The 21,929-nt window shown below is 33.8% G+C and overlaps 3 protein-coding genes across 3 annotated transcripts; 1 reads left to right on the top strand and 2 right to left on the bottom strand.

The window, feature by feature from the left end:
- Window positions 1-1,164: 1,164 nt before the first annotated feature.
- Window positions 1,165-5,140, bottom strand: LOC135145468 (DNA repair endonuclease XPF-like). Its single transcript, XM_064077573.1, has 17 exons — window positions 5,059-5,140; window positions 4,914-5,005; window positions 4,736-4,858; window positions 4,622-4,679; window positions 4,400-4,512; window positions 3,662-3,737; window positions 3,006-3,083; window positions 2,730-2,878; window positions 2,538-2,673; window positions 2,424-2,479; window positions 2,293-2,366; window positions 2,146-2,241; window positions 1,997-2,083; window positions 1,781-1,935; window positions 1,647-1,724; window positions 1,532-1,588; window positions 1,165-1,296 (listed from the first exon to the last, which is right to left on the bottom strand). Exons 5-17 carry the CDS (start codon window positions 4,438-4,440, stop codon window positions 1,165-1,167), a joined length of 1,215 nt encoding a protein of 404 aa, XP_063933643.1. The 5' UTR covers window positions 4,441-4,512; window positions 4,622-4,679; window positions 4,736-4,858; window positions 4,914-5,005; window positions 5,059-5,140.
- Window positions 5,141-10,297: 5,157 nt separating this feature from the next.
- LOC135145467 (dual specificity tyrosine-phosphorylation-regulated kinase 2-like) lies at window positions 10,298-15,932 on the top strand. Its single transcript, XM_064077572.1, has 12 exons — window positions 10,298-10,347; window positions 13,341-13,473; window positions 13,537-13,620; window positions 14,278-14,410; window positions 14,545-14,595; window positions 14,654-14,719; window positions 14,778-14,840; window positions 14,904-15,022; window positions 15,075-15,197; window positions 15,258-15,657; window positions 15,707-15,809; window positions 15,923-15,932. Exons 1-12 carry the CDS (start codon window positions 10,298-10,300, stop codon window positions 15,930-15,932), a joined length of 1,335 nt encoding a protein of 444 aa, XP_063933642.1.
- A 934-nt stretch (window positions 15,933-16,866) lies between these two features.
- Window positions 16,867-18,586, bottom strand: LOC135145460 (serine/threonine-protein phosphatase 2A catalytic subunit beta isoform-like). The gene is made up of 6 exons (XM_064077564.1): window positions 18,293-18,586; window positions 18,072-18,237; window positions 17,799-18,016; window positions 17,429-17,680; window positions 17,238-17,356; window positions 16,867-17,008 (listed from the first exon to the last, which is right to left on the bottom strand). Exons 1-6 carry the CDS (start codon window positions 18,389-18,391, stop codon window positions 16,936-16,938), a joined length of 927 nt encoding a protein of 308 aa, XP_063933634.1. The 5' UTR covers window positions 18,392-18,586; the 3' UTR covers window positions 16,867-16,935.
- Window positions 18,587-21,929: the final 3,343 nt, after the last annotated feature.

Raw genomic sequence — 21,929 nt, 5'->3', positions numbered from 1 at the left:
CCCAAAGACAGAGAAACTGTAACTTTGCAGGACCTGTGCCTTCCAACTGTACAAACATTCATCTACTTGAGGCCCCATAATACCTTTTGTAACGGCTTCTTCTTTGTTCGGTTGGTTGAAATTAACCTAAACATTATCATTACAGATAAATAATAAAAGTAATAAATAAATAAATAATATACAGAAAACTGACCTTGAACTTTTGGAAGACTTCTGCAGCGTTGTGTGGGTTGGAACACCACAGCAGTCGTAAACGGGGAAAGTGGATTGTCAAAAGCGCAAGCTTCGAGACCACGTGGTTAAAATTTATGTTTCCCGAAAAGTCATTTTTCGACTTCATCACCAATACGAGCATCAAAAAATTGTTTTTTTACTATAAAGCGTAAAACCTGCAAAGAAAAAAACTTTTCCTCGTCAAATTCGATAAGTAGAACGGGCATCTTGTAGGAGTTGGTCATGGACACGCACTGACTGTATCTATAAGTTAGATTGAGCTTATGGGCTGACTCTCAGCGTATGCTAAGAAGTGCAACGCTTACAGCCTTCCAGAATTCAACGATTGGATCAAGTCAACCACTGTTTTTCGCTCTACGCATATTTCGGGACTCAGAATGTAATCCCCAACCTTCATTAAATATATAACCCAACTTAATGATATATATGCAAGTCAAAGACTTCTAAAGTTGCTGGCTCGAGTTTTATTCCCTTGGCACTGAGAAGTTGGGGAAGTTGACTGCGAAACTCGCGGACATCTACAATAATTTTCTGGACCTTCTCTATTTTATGACGGCCTATAAAAAAAGGTTAATAAATCAAAATCGGCGATTGCCAATAGGAGAGACCTGCCCTACGCCCCAAACTGTAACCCGTAAACTCCTCTTGGGAGTCATCGACACTGCCGGGAGGGTCGTCCGGAAGCACCATGATCTATTCAGAATTAGGTCAGACAAACATGGCATTGGCGGAGAAGTGGCGGACGTACGGCCTTTTCTCTAATGAGTGTGCTCATAGAATCTTTTTCTCGCTTAATCGAGTTTAGATATCTAAAAAAACGCAATGCCAATCGTTATAGAACCAATAGGATATGAGCAGTACCGCCGCTCTTCAATGGAAGGTTCATAAAATAAAAAGTAGACGCGGAGAGGAAGCTCGGAATGGACGGCTTTATAAACCTCGTAGGACAGCGTTGGTAAACACACGGAGCACCAGTAAGAAAAAGTATATTATGTCTGCCTCTGTCTGCCTCGTAAGAGAAAGATTGGCGTTGTAAAATATTATAAACGTTGGTTTCAGTTCCTTGAAAAATAAATATTACTTTTAGAATGTATACATTAACAGTACGACGATACAAATATTAGAAGTTATGAATTTTTCTAAGGAATAATAAAGACAACTTGAATTGCTTTACGTATTATATGCCTTTAAAGTAAACATATAAGTCTGAAAATTGGGTTGTTTTAGAGAAGGGCTCAACCGTTTCCGAGTTTATAAGAGTGCAAGTATAAACGTGAAAAATAGTTCAAAAACGAACAAATAATAAACGCTCCATGGCGTGTGGCCCACCGAGAGATTCAATGCTCCTAAAGGTCTTCAGAAAAAGCATATTTTGCTACTAAGAAGCAGAGCAGCCAATGAAGTTGCATTACTATGTGGAGTGACGGCAGTAATCTAAAGACATCTTCATTGGGAAAATCCTCAGCTTTTTTTTGGCCACTCACGACATTCTGCATGGTTCGAGTGGTTTCAGATGATTGGCCCATCTACAATAGTACCGCCCTACCTCCCACGCGCCGGGGGCAGTGTCCCTAGCCAACAGGGCTCTGCGACGCTGCAGCCTCTGGAAGTAAGAAACCGATACCACGTGCATCCCCCCTGTGGCAAGCAGATCAACCTTTTTCAGATGGAAGCCGTGAACCTGTTTCTTTGCGGGTCCCTCTTAGCAACAAAAAGAGTCAATAAGAAAACAATAACTACGCAAAAATAGCACGGCTCATACGGCTCTCGGACGGAGAACTGTTCAGATTGGACAAGGCGGGTTTGCACTGAATGTACTGCTTGTAGAGAGTCATCAGCATCTTCTTCCCTGAGTGCAACGGGTGCAACGGGATCAACGCGTGGGAGACCAGCTTACAAGAGAGAGGAAACCTCCAACCAACAAAAAGTTTCTGATTTGGGTGCAAGTATTTTCATTTTTAGCAAAGATCAGCACGTTTCCTCTAAAACTTGGACAGGCGTCCATGTCTGCTGCAACCATAACCATACACAAGCACGGAAACAAACGATGGGGCAAACCGCTTTGGATCTCCAATAATACTTCTTTTAGTAACTTCCACTTCGGATTCTCTTCCAAGTGGAAATATATATTACTGAAAAATAATAAATACTAGCAATCTGCGTAACGATAGCGCTCTACACCCAGTTACTCGGAGGCTAGAGTTTTGTTTTGGTCTATTTTCGTATACACGCGCTTTTTTGCTTGCTATTGGTTATATTAGGAACGCAGAGCAGAGACGAGCCCAACGGCGCAAGCAGTAGACCTGAAACAGCGTGTTGGTTGGGTCGAGCATGAGCCACAAATTCTTTTCAGCGTCAGTAAAGTTCTCTGCGTTGGCGGACGCCCGTAGAGAATCCAAATAGTGACAGAAAGTAACACAGTCGTACTCGCTTAAATAGCTGTTCGTATTTGAAAAAAAGTTACAGGAAATGCAGATGAAAAACAAAGCAGAGACTTGAGAAGATCCGATAGTTCATTCACGTCTCTGATTAGGGACTTGGTTTTAAAAGATGTCTGGTGCCAGACGCCTCTTAATTGGTGAAGAAGAGAATGGTGCAGAGAACTTAACGCAACTTCCTCAGAGTACGACGAATCTAACGTCAACTTTATAAAAAATGAAAAAAAACCTTTCATCCGATAACAATATTAACAATTTTTTTTTCTTTAACAGAAGTTATAATCTCATCTTTGGCAAAATTTAGTTAATTTACAAACTTAAAAAAATAGCTACTGAAGGATTAATCCTCTTCAGTTCACGCACGCACAAGTCAAGTAACTCCATTATGCACTCTTGAATATTTAACATGCTCTAGAAATTTCAAAAATAAACAAAAAATAATAAAATCAGAAAATTATACTAAAAAAGTAACTATAATATAAGAAATAATATAAAAAATTTGAAACTAATAAGTGCTGATAATATTAATAAACATTTATAAAATATAATCAAAGAATATAATATTTGAGAACTGAAAATTTAAATTTGTTATTGCTAGAGTGGCGCTAATCGGGTAGTGGCTATAAAAACATATGTATTTATACCCAAGGCAGGAATAAGTGTATAAATAAACTTATTAGATTAATTATATATATCACACGGTAATTAGGCTGCCCCTCTATACCACAACACGTTCCACGCAGGAAACAGAGCAGAACATATTAAGTCCCCTCCGGCGGGGTTGTGCTACCCCTATTTATATCCATGGCATGCTAATTAATGGACGCGCGTGGCTAACAAATTAGCCAAAATAATAGAAAAATTTTAATTAAAAAAAGTTAAAAATGACAACTAAAAAGTTTCCCTAATTTTTTTCATACTGAGTTTAATAAAAGAAAATTTAATTATAAGTACAACGAAAAAAGTTAATAATGATAATATGAAATCACTTCGGTAAAGCGAATCTTAAGTTCCACTACTTCCGGCTCGCTGGTTTTTAGAAAGTCTTTGATGCTCACGTAAAACCTGCGCAAGTATAAAATAGAAAGAAAATATATAAACACATTTTTTCATTAAAAATTAAAAAAGTATAGAAATAAAGCAAAAGACAACTAAATTTTGTTTGCAGAAAAGAATCTGGAAAAAGTTCAAAGAAAAATAAAACATAAATTTAGTATAGTCATTAACAGAAAATATATATTTATGTTAGCCTTGATTTTTTAAAAAATTTTTTACGATAATTTGTATAAACATACTTAATAAGTATAACTAATGAAAGAAACATAAATAAAGATTTAAAAAAATTAAAAGTAATAGAACAACTTTAAAAAAATTCAAATCTAGGATATATATAAGCTTGTCCCCAAGGACTCTACCTACTTGTCAAAAATTAATTTATAATTCATCTACTATCAACCACGTTGCAAATTTAACCATAACAACAAAAAATATAAAAAATTTTATTGTATTTTTTTAGAAATAAAAAGATTAAAATTTTTCAAAATGTCAATTATATTTTTTGAATCAAACTTTTTATTTATACTTTCTAAAACATATAATTTTTTCTTATTTAAAAAATTTTAAATAGTCCAAAGTAATAGAATTTTTTGTAAAAACATTTATAATTGGGGTTTGATTTAATTTTATCGTTAAGTCATTTAATATTGATCAATAAGATGAACGAAAACCTCGGACGTATGTGTAACTTGTTTATATAAAGACATTTCATTATCCGCTGGGCTGCGGAAAAACCTTTTGAAAAAGCCTCCGGATATTCGGAGACGGCTTTGACAAATCCCACCTTTAGGGAAAAATGGTTGCTTTACAAAGTTTTGTATAATTTCGTTAACAGTAAAAAGTCTTTGAAAATAGTTGCAAAAAGATTAAAAAATAATTTCTAAACGAAATACATTATTTTTTTCCCGAAAAAGACGAAGAATGAAACCTTCTCTTGACTTTTCATTAATTCTTTAGAATACTATAGAAGTTAAACGTGGCACAAGAAATAGTTATCAAGTTAAAACCGCTCAGCGTGTGCCACTATAAAGCCAGATATTTTTTCTACAGGAACTCGATTTTGTAAAATATCTACTACTAAAATTTGTGAGGTAATAAATATTACACCTGCTTCTAAGTACAAGCGTTCCCTTTAAAAGCAAATAATAGGTAGATGATAACGTTTAAAATAGAGGGTACACTGACCGTTCTACAGAAAGTGTCTCATTAGTAATAACTGTTGGTAATTTTTTTAAATTTATTGTTAACGCCAAATCTTCAATTAATAATCTTCTTTCCTAAAATAATTTTAAGGCAGAAAATTGTAAATTGAAATAAACTTGTAAAAAACTTCATTGTTAAGGCCAAGTATAAAAACTAATATATTGGGATCGCAATACACAGAGAGAAGAGGACGGAGTATTCTATGAGAACCCAGGCCTATAACAAGTAAAGTATAATATTTAACAGTATAAAAGGTGCTTTAATTATGACCTCTAGCAAATATAAGCAGTGCATTTTGCTCTAATAAATAATTTAATACTTCGACCTCGTAAGGTAGTAAATTCATTTTAAAGTAAGAATCGCATTTGTTATTTAAGTTTGCAGATCCTTCCATTATGACAACTACACACCGGGTTTATAGCTGGAGCATTTTAGAGGATTCCTCAAGTGTTGTCGTCTTTAGGGCGACAAAAAAAAAGCGAGTTATAGTTTGCCGGTGTCCGTTTCGCACAATGTAACGTATTGCTATAACATTTTATCTTAATTACTGTTATAATGACAATTTTAATAATTAATTGAAAGTAAATTTTTCTTTAAACCCGTTTCTGCAATTTTATGTTTATATTTATTTAGTTGTTTTAAGCACTCTTTCCTTTCTACTAATTGATTTGTAAAGTCATATATACTTAAATTACTCTTCTAAGAACCAAAACACATTATAAAAACATACAACATCGATACTGACTCTTTATTCTTCCAGTACATCACTTTTGTAGTTTTATTTTTAGCCGGAGACTAAGGTAAAAACTTTTAAAATAATTATTCCGCAATTTACTAACCTAATTGATTTTGTATTTATATTAAAAAAAATTTTAACAAAAGCTATCGCTTAAAAAGATTTCTTATTTTTCACAGTCTCCTGGTGCTTTTTTAATAGTTATACTTCTAAACCTGTTGTACACAGGTGCTAGAAAATAAATAGTTTCTAATTTTAATTTTATTAATTGAAATATTAATAAATGTGTTTTAATATTGGCATTTACTATTTTTTAAAAGTTAAGGGGCTCAAAGCTACTTTAGTCCCTTATCGATGAAGCCATTTTTATTTCTATTTAGTTTTCCATTTCGAAAATTTTTATGGAGTTTACCAGAATATATTTCTCTATTGTGATAGCGACATGCAATCAAGCCAGCTGTGCATTTTTGTGCCTCCTCCTCCTGTGTATGTTATTCAAATTTGGTAACTAAGTATCCCTGAAGGAGACCCTTCATGAGGCTCAGCTTGATAACTATCGCCAAAGACCTATATTCTTCAGGGTCATACAGACTTCTGATACAGAAAGTTCTGGTGTATACTTATTTTAGCTAAAGTTTTCTCATCAATCGATGGTATATTTCTTTTTCGTAGGGAACTACAGATCACGATGTAGATGGATATCTGACACAAACCATGAAGAGTTTGTAAATTTGCTGCTAGAACTCGATACCTTCAATAATTTCTGATCTTTTAAAGGTGGGCCGCCCCCCACTTTCTTGCTTGGGTTAGGAGTCTATCAGAATTTCTGTTTGTAGGGGCGTTGTACACTTAACCACCACCTGATCAGAAAGTGCGAGTTGGCACCGACGAACCCGCGTCCTTGAGATTGCGCGACTATGCTCTAACCACTGAGCCAAGGTGACAACTCACATCCTCGGTCGATAAATACGTATACAACTTTTGTTAGAGTCGAATGCTCTACCAATGCAATTTATTTAATAAACCTGCAGATTTGAAAAGTAACTTTGTGTGGAAGTAACCCCCATAGGGGGAACCATAAAGCAGTATTGATCTTTATAAATATAAATCTTGTTTTGGTACCAAAATGGCTTATTAGCGTAGACATGTACACAATTTGGTTTCATGTCAATTTCCTCCCCAAGATACTTGACTGCAAAACACTAGGGAACTTCATTGTGGTAGATAAGCAACCCTTTATTTGGTGGCTTGCGTTTTCTACTTTTTAATTAGGTTTCCAGATATTATTCCATTTTTCTATATATTTAAAAGATAACTCCGTAATCGAGAGTGAACTAACTGGTTACTTTAAGAGATAAATATACAATGCTACCTAATCTGCAGAAAGTACGAGTTTAACGGGTTCGGGTGGCGTGGAAAGCTAGATTGAAAAGAACGTATAAATAGAGTTAAACCCTTCGCAACACCTGAGCAAAGAATGCGTATTTCAACAGAAATTTTCCATCTAACAAATATGATAGAGCCATACTTATTAAGGATGTCGAAAATTTTAAGCCGTCATCTTGTACAGTAAAAACAATTGTTCACATTCGGTCAAGAGCCGTTCTCACCATCCCCCAGGGCCTGACCTGTTGCTCTATTACGATTAAAGTTACTCCTAGAACATTCAACGATACGGAGAGCTGATATATAGTAAATAGAGCAAAGAACAGAAGCTCTTGCTTTTGACTAACGCGGGTTTATATTCCTAAAGGTTGTTTAATACGAGTTGAATGCAAACTTGACTTTCTTATTAAGCTTATAAAGAAAAAATTTATCGAGAGGAGTAATGGTTTTTATAGTACCTACATTTTTGTTTCCTTATTTAACAAGCGATACATTTAGTAGTAACCATCAATATAATTAGACCAAATTTAACTATTCGATTATATTAACAACGTTAACATGGCATTGAAAATTTTATAGGGTATAAAACCCTTCTCTTTAAATCGTAACTTAATTTGTTATAGTTAATATGAATTAAGAGCTTGTAAGCTGCAAGAACAGAGGAATTTTTTAAAACAACGGAGTTGTAATCGAATAATAAAGTGTGATAAGTTGTAAAAGAGTAGTGTGGAGAAATATTTTCAAGTTAAATCTATATCAGCAGAATATTCAGCTAGGTCTTAGGATAGCATAGTTGCGAGGGGCCAGTCATCCGTATTGGTAGACTTCCTACTCCAAAAAGGATGTTTTCGCAGTAAAGTCACCGGCAGCTATCACAAATTCCAAAATTTTAATATAATGGTATCTAAATCAGCTATTTAAGTCGGGAGGTTTATAGGCTGATATTATATGTACTTTCCTTAAAGACCGGATGGATATAGCATACCATTTGCTTCAAGGTTCTTTGTTAAAGAATTAAAGCGATATATTCTCAGGAGTAATTGTATTTATAATGGCCGTGCCACCCTCTTTTTATCCTATGTGACAAAGCTGGGGGCGAGTTTTGCCAATCAATGCAATGTTGATCTGTAAGCTATAATTTTGCTAGGAAATGTCGAAGTTTTAGTATAGAGGCCATTAGTTTTCCAAAAGACTTATTTTTACGCAGACTGTAGATGTTGTAAGGGGTCATCTTTCTTGGAGCTGGAATAAGTTTTACGGGCATAAAATTAGGATTGATTTTATGAACGAGTAATTTGCTAAATACCTTTCAAATTTCATGCGTGGTATACGATGACGTAATTAATGAGGTCATGGTTGGCTGAACAGGAGTGTTGGAAGGTAAAAAAATCTCGGTGTTGGCTTGGTCATCTTAAAAAAAGTAAGTATTAGTGGGAGAAACTTTCAATATAGGGGTAATGTCATATTCTAAATTTTTAAACTGTTTATATTAGCTATACCACTACAATAATTTGTCTTTACAGTTGACACAAACACAAGGCTTGTATTTAAAATGTGGGCAGCCTAGAAAAAAGTGTTCCGCACTTTAGACAATTGGGCTCAGCTTTACAGTTTTCTGTATGTGCCCCTAAAGTTTGCATCTAAAATACTGACTGATAAAGTTTATTTATTACAAGGATTGATAAGTCCACATACATATGTAATATTATACATGTTTTGCTGTTTTAGGCAGTTTTACAAGTACAAGGGGTAATTATATCATTAGGGAGCCTTTTTTCCTTCTAGTGACCACTATAAGATGTAAAAATCTTGTTTCTGTAACTCTTATTTAATAAGTTACTCTGCTAGTTTAACAATTAGGCCTCTCAAAGCCTTTTCAGATGCTTGTCTTTATGGAGAGCATATGTATTATATTTGTGTTGTTTAGTGTCAAAAATGTTTCCATTACCGTCGGATATTGATGGGTAACATTTGATGCCATATTAATTATTTAAGCTTTATTGATTAAAAATTTATTATTAAACTTTTAATTTTGACCGGTACTCTTTTCTAATTATTATGGGCTTACTCTCTTGTTTTTAAGCCTTAACTATTTGGTTTTTGTTTTGGTGAAAAGCTCAGTTTTTGTTTTAAATACACTGTATTTAAGAGGTAACTGGCCAAAAACGCTAGTAGATGCAACGGTTTGTGGAACGTGAAGTATATATTTAACAGCTAGTAGTTTCATGTGGGACACGTTTCTTAATTCGTTTCTTCTAAGTACCTTTGGGGTGTGCCAAGAAATAGAATAGAGTTTATAATGACTGAACTGTGCCTTGGTTTTTGAATTTTTATTTTAAAACTTTAATTATAGAAACTAGCTGCTGCTTAAAGGATCATTCGTCGTTCTCCTTTATTTAAGTTTTCTAAAAATAAATAAGTCAGTGGAAGTCAATAACAATTAAAGAGAAAAAAAAATTATAATTTAAAAAATTATAGTAAAGAGTAAAATAAAAATAGATAATAAGAAAAAGTTAAGCTAATTGTATGCAATGCTGTTAGTGTTATACAGGGATAAAAATGGTTTAGAAATATATATATAAATAAATAAATAGTGTATAATAAATTTGTGGTATAAATTAAGTTGGACAGACCACGTACAAAAATCATATGTATAAAGTCGCTGTTATATGGCCACCTCTTTCACAATTGCTAGAAACGTATCGGGTACAAACATATATATTTAGTGAGAGCTAGACCGTTTTAAAAATTCTTATTTAAAAATTTAGCTTTCAAAGAAGACATTCTGCCACGTAAAAACTAGTAAGTCTAACAGAAAAACGTACGAAAGTCTTAAATGAAAAAAAAAAGCCAAAGGGGTATTACTTTTAGATATCGAAAAGCCTTCAGTTGGATTGAAACCTCAAATAGTTTCTATTAACTTTTAGTTATCTAATTGCTAATAAAAGGCAAAGATTAAAGGATTAAAAAGGACTTACGAAAATTTTAAAGCCTGGTTATATTCATTGCTGTTTTCAATATCCAAGTCAGAACTTCCGCCTTGAATAATACGCGGAACTCTGCCCTTATAACATTGCGTTTTGCTGAAGTTTTAAGATATCACATTTATAAACTATATACCGCAGTTGTATCTTTCCTTACTTTAAGAATTATGCATCTTTTGGAATAAAATATTTATGCCGGCACTGTTCATTTCACGCAAACATAAACGTAAATAATAGCTCGAAACCCTTAAGTTTGTGAGATGTCTATCGCATGGTCTAGGACACAAATATCTAGGGTTAATATTAGACGGTAAATTTGTAAAGGAATTCACATAAATTATATAAACCAACTTTTTTTTTAAATTTGTACCCACTAAAAAAAATAGTTTTTTAACAACATTTCCAAAGCATCATGGTTGCATTCGGTTCCGGTTGGCTCGACGCTAAAATCCGTAGTGCTTGTTCCTATGCTAGGATAGGCTTAGTATAGTAGGAGCACTGTTGAAGATAATGTTGTAGACTAGTATTACTATATAATATATACGCGCGAGCCCATCATGGTTTAACACTTATTAATCTTTCTAGATTCTTCCTAAAAATCTTTTCAAAATGATATTTTAAATCATTTGAATAGGCTACTACCAAGAACTTTATCTTATATTACTAAAATTTTTTAGAAGTTTAGCAGTCACTGCATATTTAATAACAGCATTAAAAATGAGTGAAACACGCGCTTATAATAACTTACAATTTTAAAACGAGCGAATACAAATCTGCTATTTTACTCTAAAGATGTATAGTTGAGGGCCTGCACTACAGAGCTCGTGCTAGTAAACTGCGCGCTAAACCCTCATTAACGAAGGAATTTCGTTAAGAGAAGTAGTGAAGTGTTAACAAGCTTTTTTTACTTGCTCTGTAAGCTTGTGAGCTGTTCTCACCGCGAGAAACTGAGTTTAACATAATAAGTGACATTAGGGGCCATATAGCGGACCATTAAATAACTTTACTTTTATGAAGATGAAAAGGTGTTGTAACCCATAAGTAAAGTATGAATTAATAAAATATAACTTAATTTAAAATGATAAACGAGCACAACATAGAACAGAAAGGAACAGAACAAAGAAGCGAAAAATAAAACCCAAGCATAACGACCTTGTGATTTCTGCTTTACCAACCAAATCCTATATAATGGCATAAACCATGCCAAAAAATTAAGTATTAACTCTAAGCGTATAAAAGTCGAGAGGAGTTGAGAGCAAATATAACAACCCGATTACTCTACGCAGAAGAGTATATGAATATCCGTAAAATGGAAGCATGCTATTTGTTAACGAAAACTAACTTTAACCTCAATAAATTTGAGTTTATATGCTCGAGCAACATACCTACGTTACCCGGAGGAAAACTTATTTCTACTAATTAGTAAAAAGGCGGAAAATGCAAAATTTACGCCTTCCTCATATTTCCATTTAGAAGTTTTGCATACTGAATAAACTCTTAGAAGAATACTTGTGTGAACTGTTAATTTAAATGGGAGAGTTAAAAACATTGCTAATTAGTTCGACGTTAAATGCTTCAAGCTACGGTTTTATTACAGCCAAAATAATTTTTTTAATAATATTTCATCAACTTAACATAATATTCTGTAAGTATTTTGCACACTTTTTAAATACATTAATATTATTTTGTATTTTTTGTAGAAGCAAGATACAGTAACTAGCAACTCACAAGCACAGGGCTTCAAAAAATTATATAACCGCTTTATTTTACAGATGTTTAGCTTATTTATTCGAGTCATTTAAATAGACCATAAAATAACGGCCTATTAAGTTCGATATCTCTAATTTTATCTTGTTGCCTATATTGTAATTTACAAATGGTAGTTTGATTTGGGTTACCTTAAAATTTTAGCTTTAGCAGTTTTAAAGAACTTAAACAAAGTTTCCAAAATCAATTGCGTTACGTAAACTCTAAATAGACAAACATTGAAGAGAACCACACAATATAACGAATTGAACGCAAACTGTAATTATTTGATATCCGTTGCTGCGTAAAAAATAGAAGACACTAGCTACAAGGAGACACCAACGAACAAATAAAAGTTTACCTTGATATTCGCAAAATAGCAGCTTCTCTACAAATATTTTTTCGTTTTTAAATGCTTGTTATTCGTCAACATGTAGTTATTCTACCAAAATGGAAGTAGCATTATTAAATGGCAACCCTTCCTTCAGCAAAACTTATATAATTATAAAGCCTCTTTTAGACTAAGTTATTATAGCTGGAAGTAAATACGACAGCTATTTACACCGCAATTTATATGGAATAAAGGAAATCTTTCGGTCAACGAAGTTAACTTGAAAGTTTTGGTGCTTAAATTAAAGCTATATAATTAAGAAATTCTTAATTTTTGAAAAAAGGGAGTTTAAATATCTAATGTTGGTTTTTAATACCCAGCCTTAAAAACTGGTAACTTATTGAACAGGAAATATATAAAAAATTGTATGTAATAATTATTTTTTATTAGGGAGGGCTTCTAAAGAATGAACTCAGAGAATAATAGGTATTTAGTTACAATTGACTTTTGCAACTTAGAGTTTATAATAAACATTTGATTATTATATCTACTATTTAAAAATTTAAATTATTTGGTAATATAATTATTTAAAAAAAAAGAATATAATATCAATATGATCAGGATTAACAAGCCATTTTTACTTGCCTATTAAATAGAATTTATAAAATAGTTGATAAATAGTTTAAATTTGAATTATAAGGGTTACCGAGTCCGTAAAAAGTGAGAAAAGTACTCCACTTATACTTTCAAGTTGTGCAACGTATTTATCACCCATTCGTAAGTTAATTGTGTGTGCTATAAAATAATAATAGTTACGTTAATACGTATTACTAAATTATTTCTAAAGAAGCTATAAGCTCATTTAAACATCATATATCTTCTCATGAATTAACAGAAATTTTGAATTATAGAAAGGTAAGTATACTGTAGATGATAAGTTATTACTTTAGTTTTTCATTACCCTGTTCTCTGAAAATTATGTTTCATAAATTTTTTTATAAAAAATTTCTTTCTAACAGATTTACTTCTGCGGACGCAATACTAACAAATTGAGGTTGTACGCAGCATTTAACTTGAAATTATTTAATATTAATATGCCTCACTTGTTTTACAGTGTATTTAACTTTTTCCAGTGACCTCAACTTCTAAATAATTGTTAATAAATAACTTACACTTTTTATAATTGATTATTAAATTATATAAATATATATATATTTTTTTACTAGATCTGAACTTTATGGTGAGAATGGCTTTGATGATGAAGATGGGAATTACCATCTGTACAAACACGATCACATTGGGTACCGTTACGAAATACTAGAAATTCTTGGAAAGGGTTCCTTCGGACAAGTCATTAAGGCTAGTACAAGAAGCTTCACTTCTTTATTGATAAACATAAATAATAAAGTTATATTTTACCAGGCTTTTGATCATAAGAGACTTGAGTTAGTTGCACTTAAAATTATCAGAAGTAAACAAGCCTTTCGGCAGCAAGCAGCTACTGAGGTGACAACTTTTTAAAAATTACTTTCTCTATGTTTCATTATATCGAAAAATAAATAAACTACTTTTAAGAGTTCTAAACTTAATATTCTGTTTTACTCATGTTTTTCTGCCTTGACTAATTGTGACATAGATAAAAATACTAAAGTACCTGAAGCAAAGAGATGAGCATAACAGCTACAATATTGTTCATATGAAAAATTTTTTTTCCTTTCGAGGGCATGTCTGCATCGTGTTTGAGCTCTTGAGTTGTAACCTCTACGATCTTTTAAGGTGTTACAAATGAGATTCTTTTAAGTGTAAACAGCCAACTTAACAATTTTCGTTTTAATGTAGATCTAATTCTTTTCAGGGACTATCCTTAAAGTGCATACAGGGGTAATATATGTTTTTACTACATAATAACTGATAAAAATCTTTATATTATGGATGTAAAGGGTACTAAACTAATTATAGTAGTAATTTTACTTTTTAGAATAATTTTGTTAAGCTTTTCAAATTAATAAAGTATTGTTTTTAAATGAAGTTATTGCTGTAAGGCAATGTATTTCCAACTAAAATATTTATGCTTATCTTTTTTCATCTAATTTGCGATTTTTTTTTTTGCTATAGTAGAACATAACTTAGTTTTTCCAAAGGATTTGCGTTCAAATTCTACAGTGTCTAGCCTTGTTGGAAAGGGAAGGAATAATACACGCTGACTTAAAACCAGAAAATGTTCTTCTTTTACAACCCGAAAAGTGCAGAATAAAAGTAATTGACTTTGGTTCAAGTTGTTTTGCAACCGAAAAGGGTAATATGTTACTTCTTGTACAGAGCTACTGAGCACCATTTTATTTCTCTTTAACAATTAAATATTCATACTATAAAAGTTAGTGATCATAAACAACAATATTGTGATTATTTTATATAATTTATTTACTAAAGTTTTTACCTACGTTCAAAGCCGGTTCTATCGTTCTCCGGAAGTAATACTAGGTTTTTTACTTATGATTAAAAAGTTTATTAATTTGTAAAGTCATATTATGGAAAGCAGGCGTTGCATATGACACTAAAATCGACATGTGGAGTTTGGGATGCATCCTAGCTGAGCTATATACGGGTCACCTATAATTACTTCGTTATAAAGCCCTGTGTGCTAATAGTGTGTATACCCTTAGGTCGTCCTATATTTGCTGGGGAAGACGAGCATGAACAGTTGCTCTGTATCATGCAAGTTTTAGGTACTCAAAAAGTTATCATGAAATATTTATTAGTTGATAGGGTAAATTTTTTAAAACTTCTAGGCTTCCCGCCTCGAACTTTAGTAAATGAGGCCAAAAAACGTTCATTTTATTTTGATTTGGATGGTAACGTTATTTTAAAATCCAACTCGAACGGGTATACCAGATTTCCCGGGACAATGGTTTTATTTTATATAATGCCAATTCATTAAATAACCTACATATTATAATTAGAGTCTCGATAGTGTTTTGGACAGTAGTGACCCGCTTTTCACCAGTTTTGTGAACCGGTGTTTAGCCTGGGACGCCAAACTACGTCTTTCGGCAGCTAAGGCCTTAAATGATCCTTGGCTTCTTGTACATTCGTCTGGTCTAAACCTCACCACTATTCTTTTAGCTATATAACTTTACTCATAGGCCTATAGTAGTGAGTTCACCTCTGCCCCTCGCCCCTGTAGCTCAAATACAGCTCCCGATCCTTATATTACACCAGTAAATTACCAGCTTCAACAACCCTCTCAAACGTTCCTATGCTGGCCCCCTTCTTCTGTCTACTACCAACATCACTACCACCCTTCTTATTATCAAATCCCAGTTCAAAATTTTAAAGCACATTACTATGTGACGCACGCTGCTAATAAGAAGGCCCTAAATTCAGATGGGGAAGAAAGACTCACAAGTTTTGCTCTCACTAGCGCTCGCGTTAATAAGGACCCTATTGTACCAAAAAGTGAATTTAAAAACTTATCGATGCAGCGCCCTCCAGCTGCTGTTGAAGTTTTGCACAGACATCATTCACTAACGCAAGTTGAGAAAGGTAATCAGCTGATATTGTTCTCTTAAGCCTAAGCTAAGTGTATTATCAGAACTCACAGCCAATAAGTCACCTATCATAGGCAAGACATCTGCCAAAAAAGATCCTCTACAAGAAATCGAGCAAGACGGTTTTATACACGTTGCCCCATACGGGTAGGTGAATAGAAAACAAGCGTATGACCAATAGCTTTTTAAATAAAATAAAAAAACGTCCATATAAACCATAACTTTGTGCCAACGAAATTTAAAGTTTGCGTTGTTTACAGCTTATCTTAGAGGAAAAGTTTCTTGTTGCTACTATGCAAAAATCCTCACATTTTTCATTCACCCATATCCATCAACGCTTAATATATAATTGGTTCTTTAAAAAATACTGAAAGAAAGAAAATTACTACCAATTTTATCGTAGTAATCTCATAAGCGGGCCTTCAATCGTACCCAGGCGAGTTCTAACTTCCTTATAAAAGTATTATAAATGTTGATGAGGGGAGGGCCCATAGTTAAATAGGAACACAACATTGCAAGCCACGTGCAGCGTACTGTCAAGTGGGCGGTTTTTGCTGCCAGGCGACAAATTATGCTTCCGTAAAATAAATATATAATGTATAATATTAGGACCAAACTTACTTCCACTGTATTTGTGAATGGGGACAAATTCAAATTGCTTAAGGCAGTAGTCTATAAAATGGCCCAACCGCAGCACGCAATTACAAAATGACGTTATTTTTAGTGAATACACCATTAATAGTGCTACTTTAAACTTTAGCGTCTCATGGCAATAATGCAGTATAAGCGCAGCTATTTGGTATCAATCATTATTTAAATGGGTATAAGTAGTCTATCCGACAGTTCAAAAATGTTCATATATACATAGAGTCATTTTTATAAAGATGGATTGAGGTTTCTTGCTCTCTGCGCCGCGTTTGTTGGTTTATTAATAAATCTTGATCCGTAATGCAATTGGTCGTCAGGGGTAGAGTATAAAAGACCAATGATCATCTATAAAGTCCTAGTAATCACTTATCTAGAGGGTTGTTAGTGATCTCAAGTTAATAAAGAATATCGTTGATAGGTTAGACGTTTATTTTAACATTCCTCTCAACTTTCTGCAAATTGTTATTAACTAAGGTTTACTAGGCCTTATATCATACATGAGATATGTTGTAACCCTTTAACACGGTAACAAAAAGTAAACAATTTAAAAAAGAAAGCCTTTTGATTTTCACTAGGTTTTATACAGTTTTGGGGAGTCCCGCTCATAAAAGAGTACTGATAAGCCTTACAGAAAGTAATCGGGAGTTTGTCGGGTAACATTGGGCTCGCCAGGGCGTGGAGCGGGATCATATTGCAAGCTAAGTAAAAAGGTTGATATTAACTTTTGCCTACATTATAACTGATAAGATATTTAGCAAAAAAGTATTTTTTAAAAAAGAGATTTATATCAATATAATCTAAATATTAGATAATAAGGCGAAGATAAATAGTTCATGAAAACTCATGTCAATCAGCTACTAGGAAAGTAGCAAGTAAAGGACAATACGAAGTTAAAGTTAACACGATGTGTATAAATAAAAAACAAACAAAGTGTATTTCATGCTATCATCCAATTCCATTATGGAAGCTTGATTACCGCAGCGGTAGCAATAATTTGGGGCGCTAAAGATGGTCACGACGCCGCGATTATGGCACCAAAGGTACCCCTAAAGAGAAGATTCAAGTAAAACTCAATGAAGAAAACCGCATTCTGCTGCTATAAATATAAAGTAAATTACTTCCATTACAAGCTGATGGGCCCGAGCAACCAGCGTAAGACTGTTATTGTGGTTGAAGACCTCTGTAATATCCTGACCCCACGTGTAGCCAGCACCTCGTGGCGAGACTCCCCAGGAAGTTCGCTCGTCCGGATCAGACCAAAGTAGATCGCACATCGGGCCGTCGTGAGGGACTTCAACTATACGATTTAGACTTCGAATTGTGTCAAGAGAATCAACAGAGGGTGAAAGCCCGCCGTGCAAAGAAAAGATCTAAAAGTAGTAATAATAATAATAATAAGAAATAAATTTGTTACATATATCCATAAAAAAGTTTTACATTTAGCAACTACAGACTTTACCCTTAAAAATAACTCAATATAAGAAACACCTTATTTTCTACTAAGGCAGTGATCGGCAAATAATCAAACAAATCTGTGTAGTGCTTCCATACAACGTTATCTCCATATTTTCTAAAACACTCGTCGTAAAAACCATAAACCATAGTTATTTGGCGAGATTCGTGGTTGCCTCGTAGAATAGTAACCCGACTCGGATATCTTAGCTTTAAGCAAATTAATAAGCTTACAGTTTCCAAAGAGTGAAAACCTTTATAGAATAACTTAAGAAACAAAATAGTCAGTAAAAAAAATAATAATTTGACCTCTATCAACATAATCGCCTAAGAAAAGAAAATTAGTGTTGGGTGCTTCGCCGCCAATTCGAAATAATTCAAGAAGGTCGTAAAATTGTCCGTGAACGTCACCGCAAATAGTTACCGGCGAGGAAACTTCTACAACGTTACTCTCTTTAATTAAGATTTCTTTTGCCTTCCAAAAAAAAAAACCAATTAAAAACTCCATAAATATAAAGAAAATACGAAACCTTATTACATAACTTCTTAACGTGAGGCTCTGTTAAAAGCTCGCAGTTAGAGATTTTTTCAATCCACTGATCAAGTAAGTCTAAGCCGCAATCGTGCATGTTTTTGAAATGTATAGTAGCTTAAAAATCTAAGAATGCCAACTATCTAAAGTATTTTTCATAACTATTGTTGATACTATAGCCGTTTTATTATAATATTTCATTTAAAATAGACAGGCAAGACCTAACAACCCTCCAGCTGCTACCTTACTAAATTATTTGACCAAGAGAACAAACAAACCTACGAGTGGACGCAAGTTCTAACTTGATCCTGGGAATATTAGGTGGTAAACTATTGGTTTATATTGTCTACTTATGGCCAAATAAATAAGTGAAAAAACGACCACTAATAAAACAGTTAAAATTTTAGATAACAGGTACAAAAGTAGACTATGCATTTCAATTCCCTTACAGGATTCCATTTCAATTTGACCTTTATATCGCCTTTAACTTTTAGTAAAGTGTTCGCTTAGCGTATTGTTTCTATATAAGTATTTTTCTGTTTTTAAATTTTCCTATCGTTAAATAAGATATCCTATATGCTAACACAATCCATTGTACACAATATCAAATTATTTTTTAATACAAACTATTGCTTCCTTTTGACTTAAAATTACTTTAATTTAACTTACTTAATTATTTATTATTTAACTATTTAAAAATTGCTGGCATTGAATTCATTAAATTAATAAGTTGGTAATATATTTTGAAATTGAAGATTAGTCTGGATAACTTAATAGTCATTGCTTTTAAAATAAAAGGTTAATAAGTTTACTTTTTTTGACATAAACTAATGTATTACCTCGTATAAGCTTTGAAGCGCAAAAAATTTAATAATTAATAATTAACTTTATTTTTATAATAAACTAAGTTGAGATAACTAAATACATAAATGAAGGCGTTGTATTTATCCTAATCACCTGTACAATAGAGTTTTAAAGCTTATTTTTTTTTCTTTAAAAAAATAGAGCAAGCTTTCACTTAAATAAATTTTTTTTGTAAGAGACAATAAAGTCCATGGCGTACTAAAAAACCTTATGACTTTGCAATTGTAAAAAAACTATCGTAACCCAAGTAACGATTTTAACGTTCTATAAAGATAAAGGCGCAACACTAACTGAAATGAAAGTGAAGAAAATTCGGAAACTTGGTAATAATAATAAAAACAAGGAAAACTTAAGGCTAACATTAAAGATAAGCAGAAAGTAGGAAAGAGTAATTATTAGTAAAAACTAATTAAAAGATTAAGTACAGAACAATTGGAAGGGTCAAGAATCAAAGCAAGGCGGAGCTTAATTTAAAAAATTACAACAAAAACCTTGTTATAAACCCATTCTAGCGAGGTAAGTCCTCGTGCCTGCCAGTTTTCAGGATAAATCGTCAGTCATAGTATTTAAAAAGTTACAATAGTTTCAAAACTACTATTAAAGCCATAATTTTCTTTTTTTAACCTTTTTTTAATTCTCAAATAATTAGAGCTTGCACCTATTTCCAATATTATATAATCTTTTGTTAAGGTTGCTGAAGTTATTTGTAGGAACTGTAATAACTTTATTACTTTTGAAAAGATGCACGATCGTTCTAAGATAGCAATGCAATGCTTTGTTCTATTTGGTAGAATTAATTTTATTTGCGACAAAATGCATTTTTTAAATAGTATATTTACGTGAGGGTGAGACCGCACCAAGCTCCCCCTGCAAATAATCTTATTAACATTGGTAACGCTGACACAGTTACTCAAAAACAAGAACAACGATTGCAACCGACTGTAAGGCAGCCATTAACTATTTTGACTACGAATCTCTCGACTTTGCTTGAGGTCATAAAAGGCTTATAATTTGTTGCAATGACTTTTCAATCCAAACGCTTGATCACAACCGAGTACTGTGTCGGAATGCGGTGGGCGTCCAGAAGAAAAAACACGAGTTGCAGGAGTTAATACAACGCGAAAGAATAGTTCTATTCTTGTCAAGCGAGATATCCAACACCATGTAATAGCATTACCAGCTCTGCGAAGGATCGAGGCAGTTGGTATTATCCTTAACAGCAGACAGGGGTCCATTACTATAATGTCAATCTATAAATTCACCCAGCCCTCCACTCACTTTGTTCGATCATGATGCTCTTCTAGTGCATGACTTTCTGGACATTCTATTCGGGGATTTAACGTGAAACATTCCGCGTGGAACAGCCCGGTTTGCAAATAGGAACGAAGCCAGGACATCTGAGAAAAGAAATGAAAGCTAACTATGATAAACATGTGGAGTCTGTGCCACTTACCAGCGTAGGTGATTTAATTTATATCTTGAGGCTTACGCTGAGGAAAGCGGGTTGAAAGTCTTAGGACCACAGTTGTCAACAAACATTGGGAGGAAGACGGGCGCAGTGAACGTGTTGGATATCGTCGTGTTAAAAAATATATGCCTTTCAACGGCTAATGAGGAACTGAATGAATTGTTGTCGGATCATCGACCTGTCCTGCTCGAATTGTGCGACGAAAAGGATGCAATAAGAACATTCTTTCGATCTTACACGAATTGGAATAAATTCACCGAATGACTCGAGACAGCGCACCCACCATTTACGACGCCGCACGAAAAATCCGCTAAACTAAATAGTGCTATTGTCGAATTTGAATACGCAGTGACAGATGTCCACAGCAAAGCAACGACGTCACGAGAAGTTGTGTACCACCTAAACACCTTCCTGAGGAACTAAAGGCATTAAGATGCAAGCATCGACGGCTCATCCGAGTAGTCATGGTCATCTAACGCACAGAAGAAAACTAAAGCTAAACCGCCTTCACCGGCACATCAGGAAAAAGCTAATGGCGCATATAAACTACCTAATGGGATTATCAAGTTAACCGAAGTATTGAAAGCTGATGACGTCGGTCGCGCCTCTTTTTAGAAATTTATTAAGAGAGGTAGAAGGCGCGAGTATTTGACTCGATCACCACTTCGTACTAGCAATACCGTAACCGAAAGCGTTGAAGACAACGCGAAACTTTTTGCAAATCATCTAACTGCCCAGTGTTCCTTGTCTACCTTCTCAACCATCGACAGCGCTCCCCTTTTGCCTAATCTTATCTCCTCTGAGACCACTGACTTTCTGGAGCCACAGACGAGATCAAATCAATTATCAAATTACTACCGAAGCGAAAGACGACCGGCCCTTACGGTTTCACTAACCTGATGTTTAAAAGTTGCTGGAGACTGCTATGGATCATCTAAGTGACCTCATCAACTCGGTGTTGACCTTCGGCTATTCCCCGGGTGTTGAAAAAATGGCAGTAGTCGTGGTGTTACCGAAGACATCGCAACTGGCTTCAGAGCCCCACAACTATCGAACCATCAGCTTTTCGTCGGCATTTGGTAAGATAGCTGAAGCAATAATACTTAATCGTTTGAAGGCGGTTGTAGACACTCGCTGTATTTTACCAGTTTCAGTTTTGATTTCGCAAGGGTCACTCAGCGTCCCAACAAATTCTTCGCTTTATCGAGTAGACGACGAGAACCTTTAATTTCAAAAAGCCTCAGGCGCTGTCCTTCTCGATTTGAGAGGGCTTCTACTGATTGTGGCATGGTAACCAGTTATG

Source organism: Zophobas morio, unplaced genomic scaffold (genome assembly GCF_036711695.1).
Source record: "Zophobas morio isolate AGI-343-1 ecotype UQ-CSIRO unplaced genomic scaffold, CSIRO_AGI_Zmor_V1 ptg000155l, whole genome shotgun sequence".
NCBI lineage: Eukaryota > Metazoa > Arthropoda > Insecta > Coleoptera > Tenebrionidae > Zophobas > Zophobas morio.
This window is presented reverse-complemented; position numbering and strand designations above follow the sequence as displayed.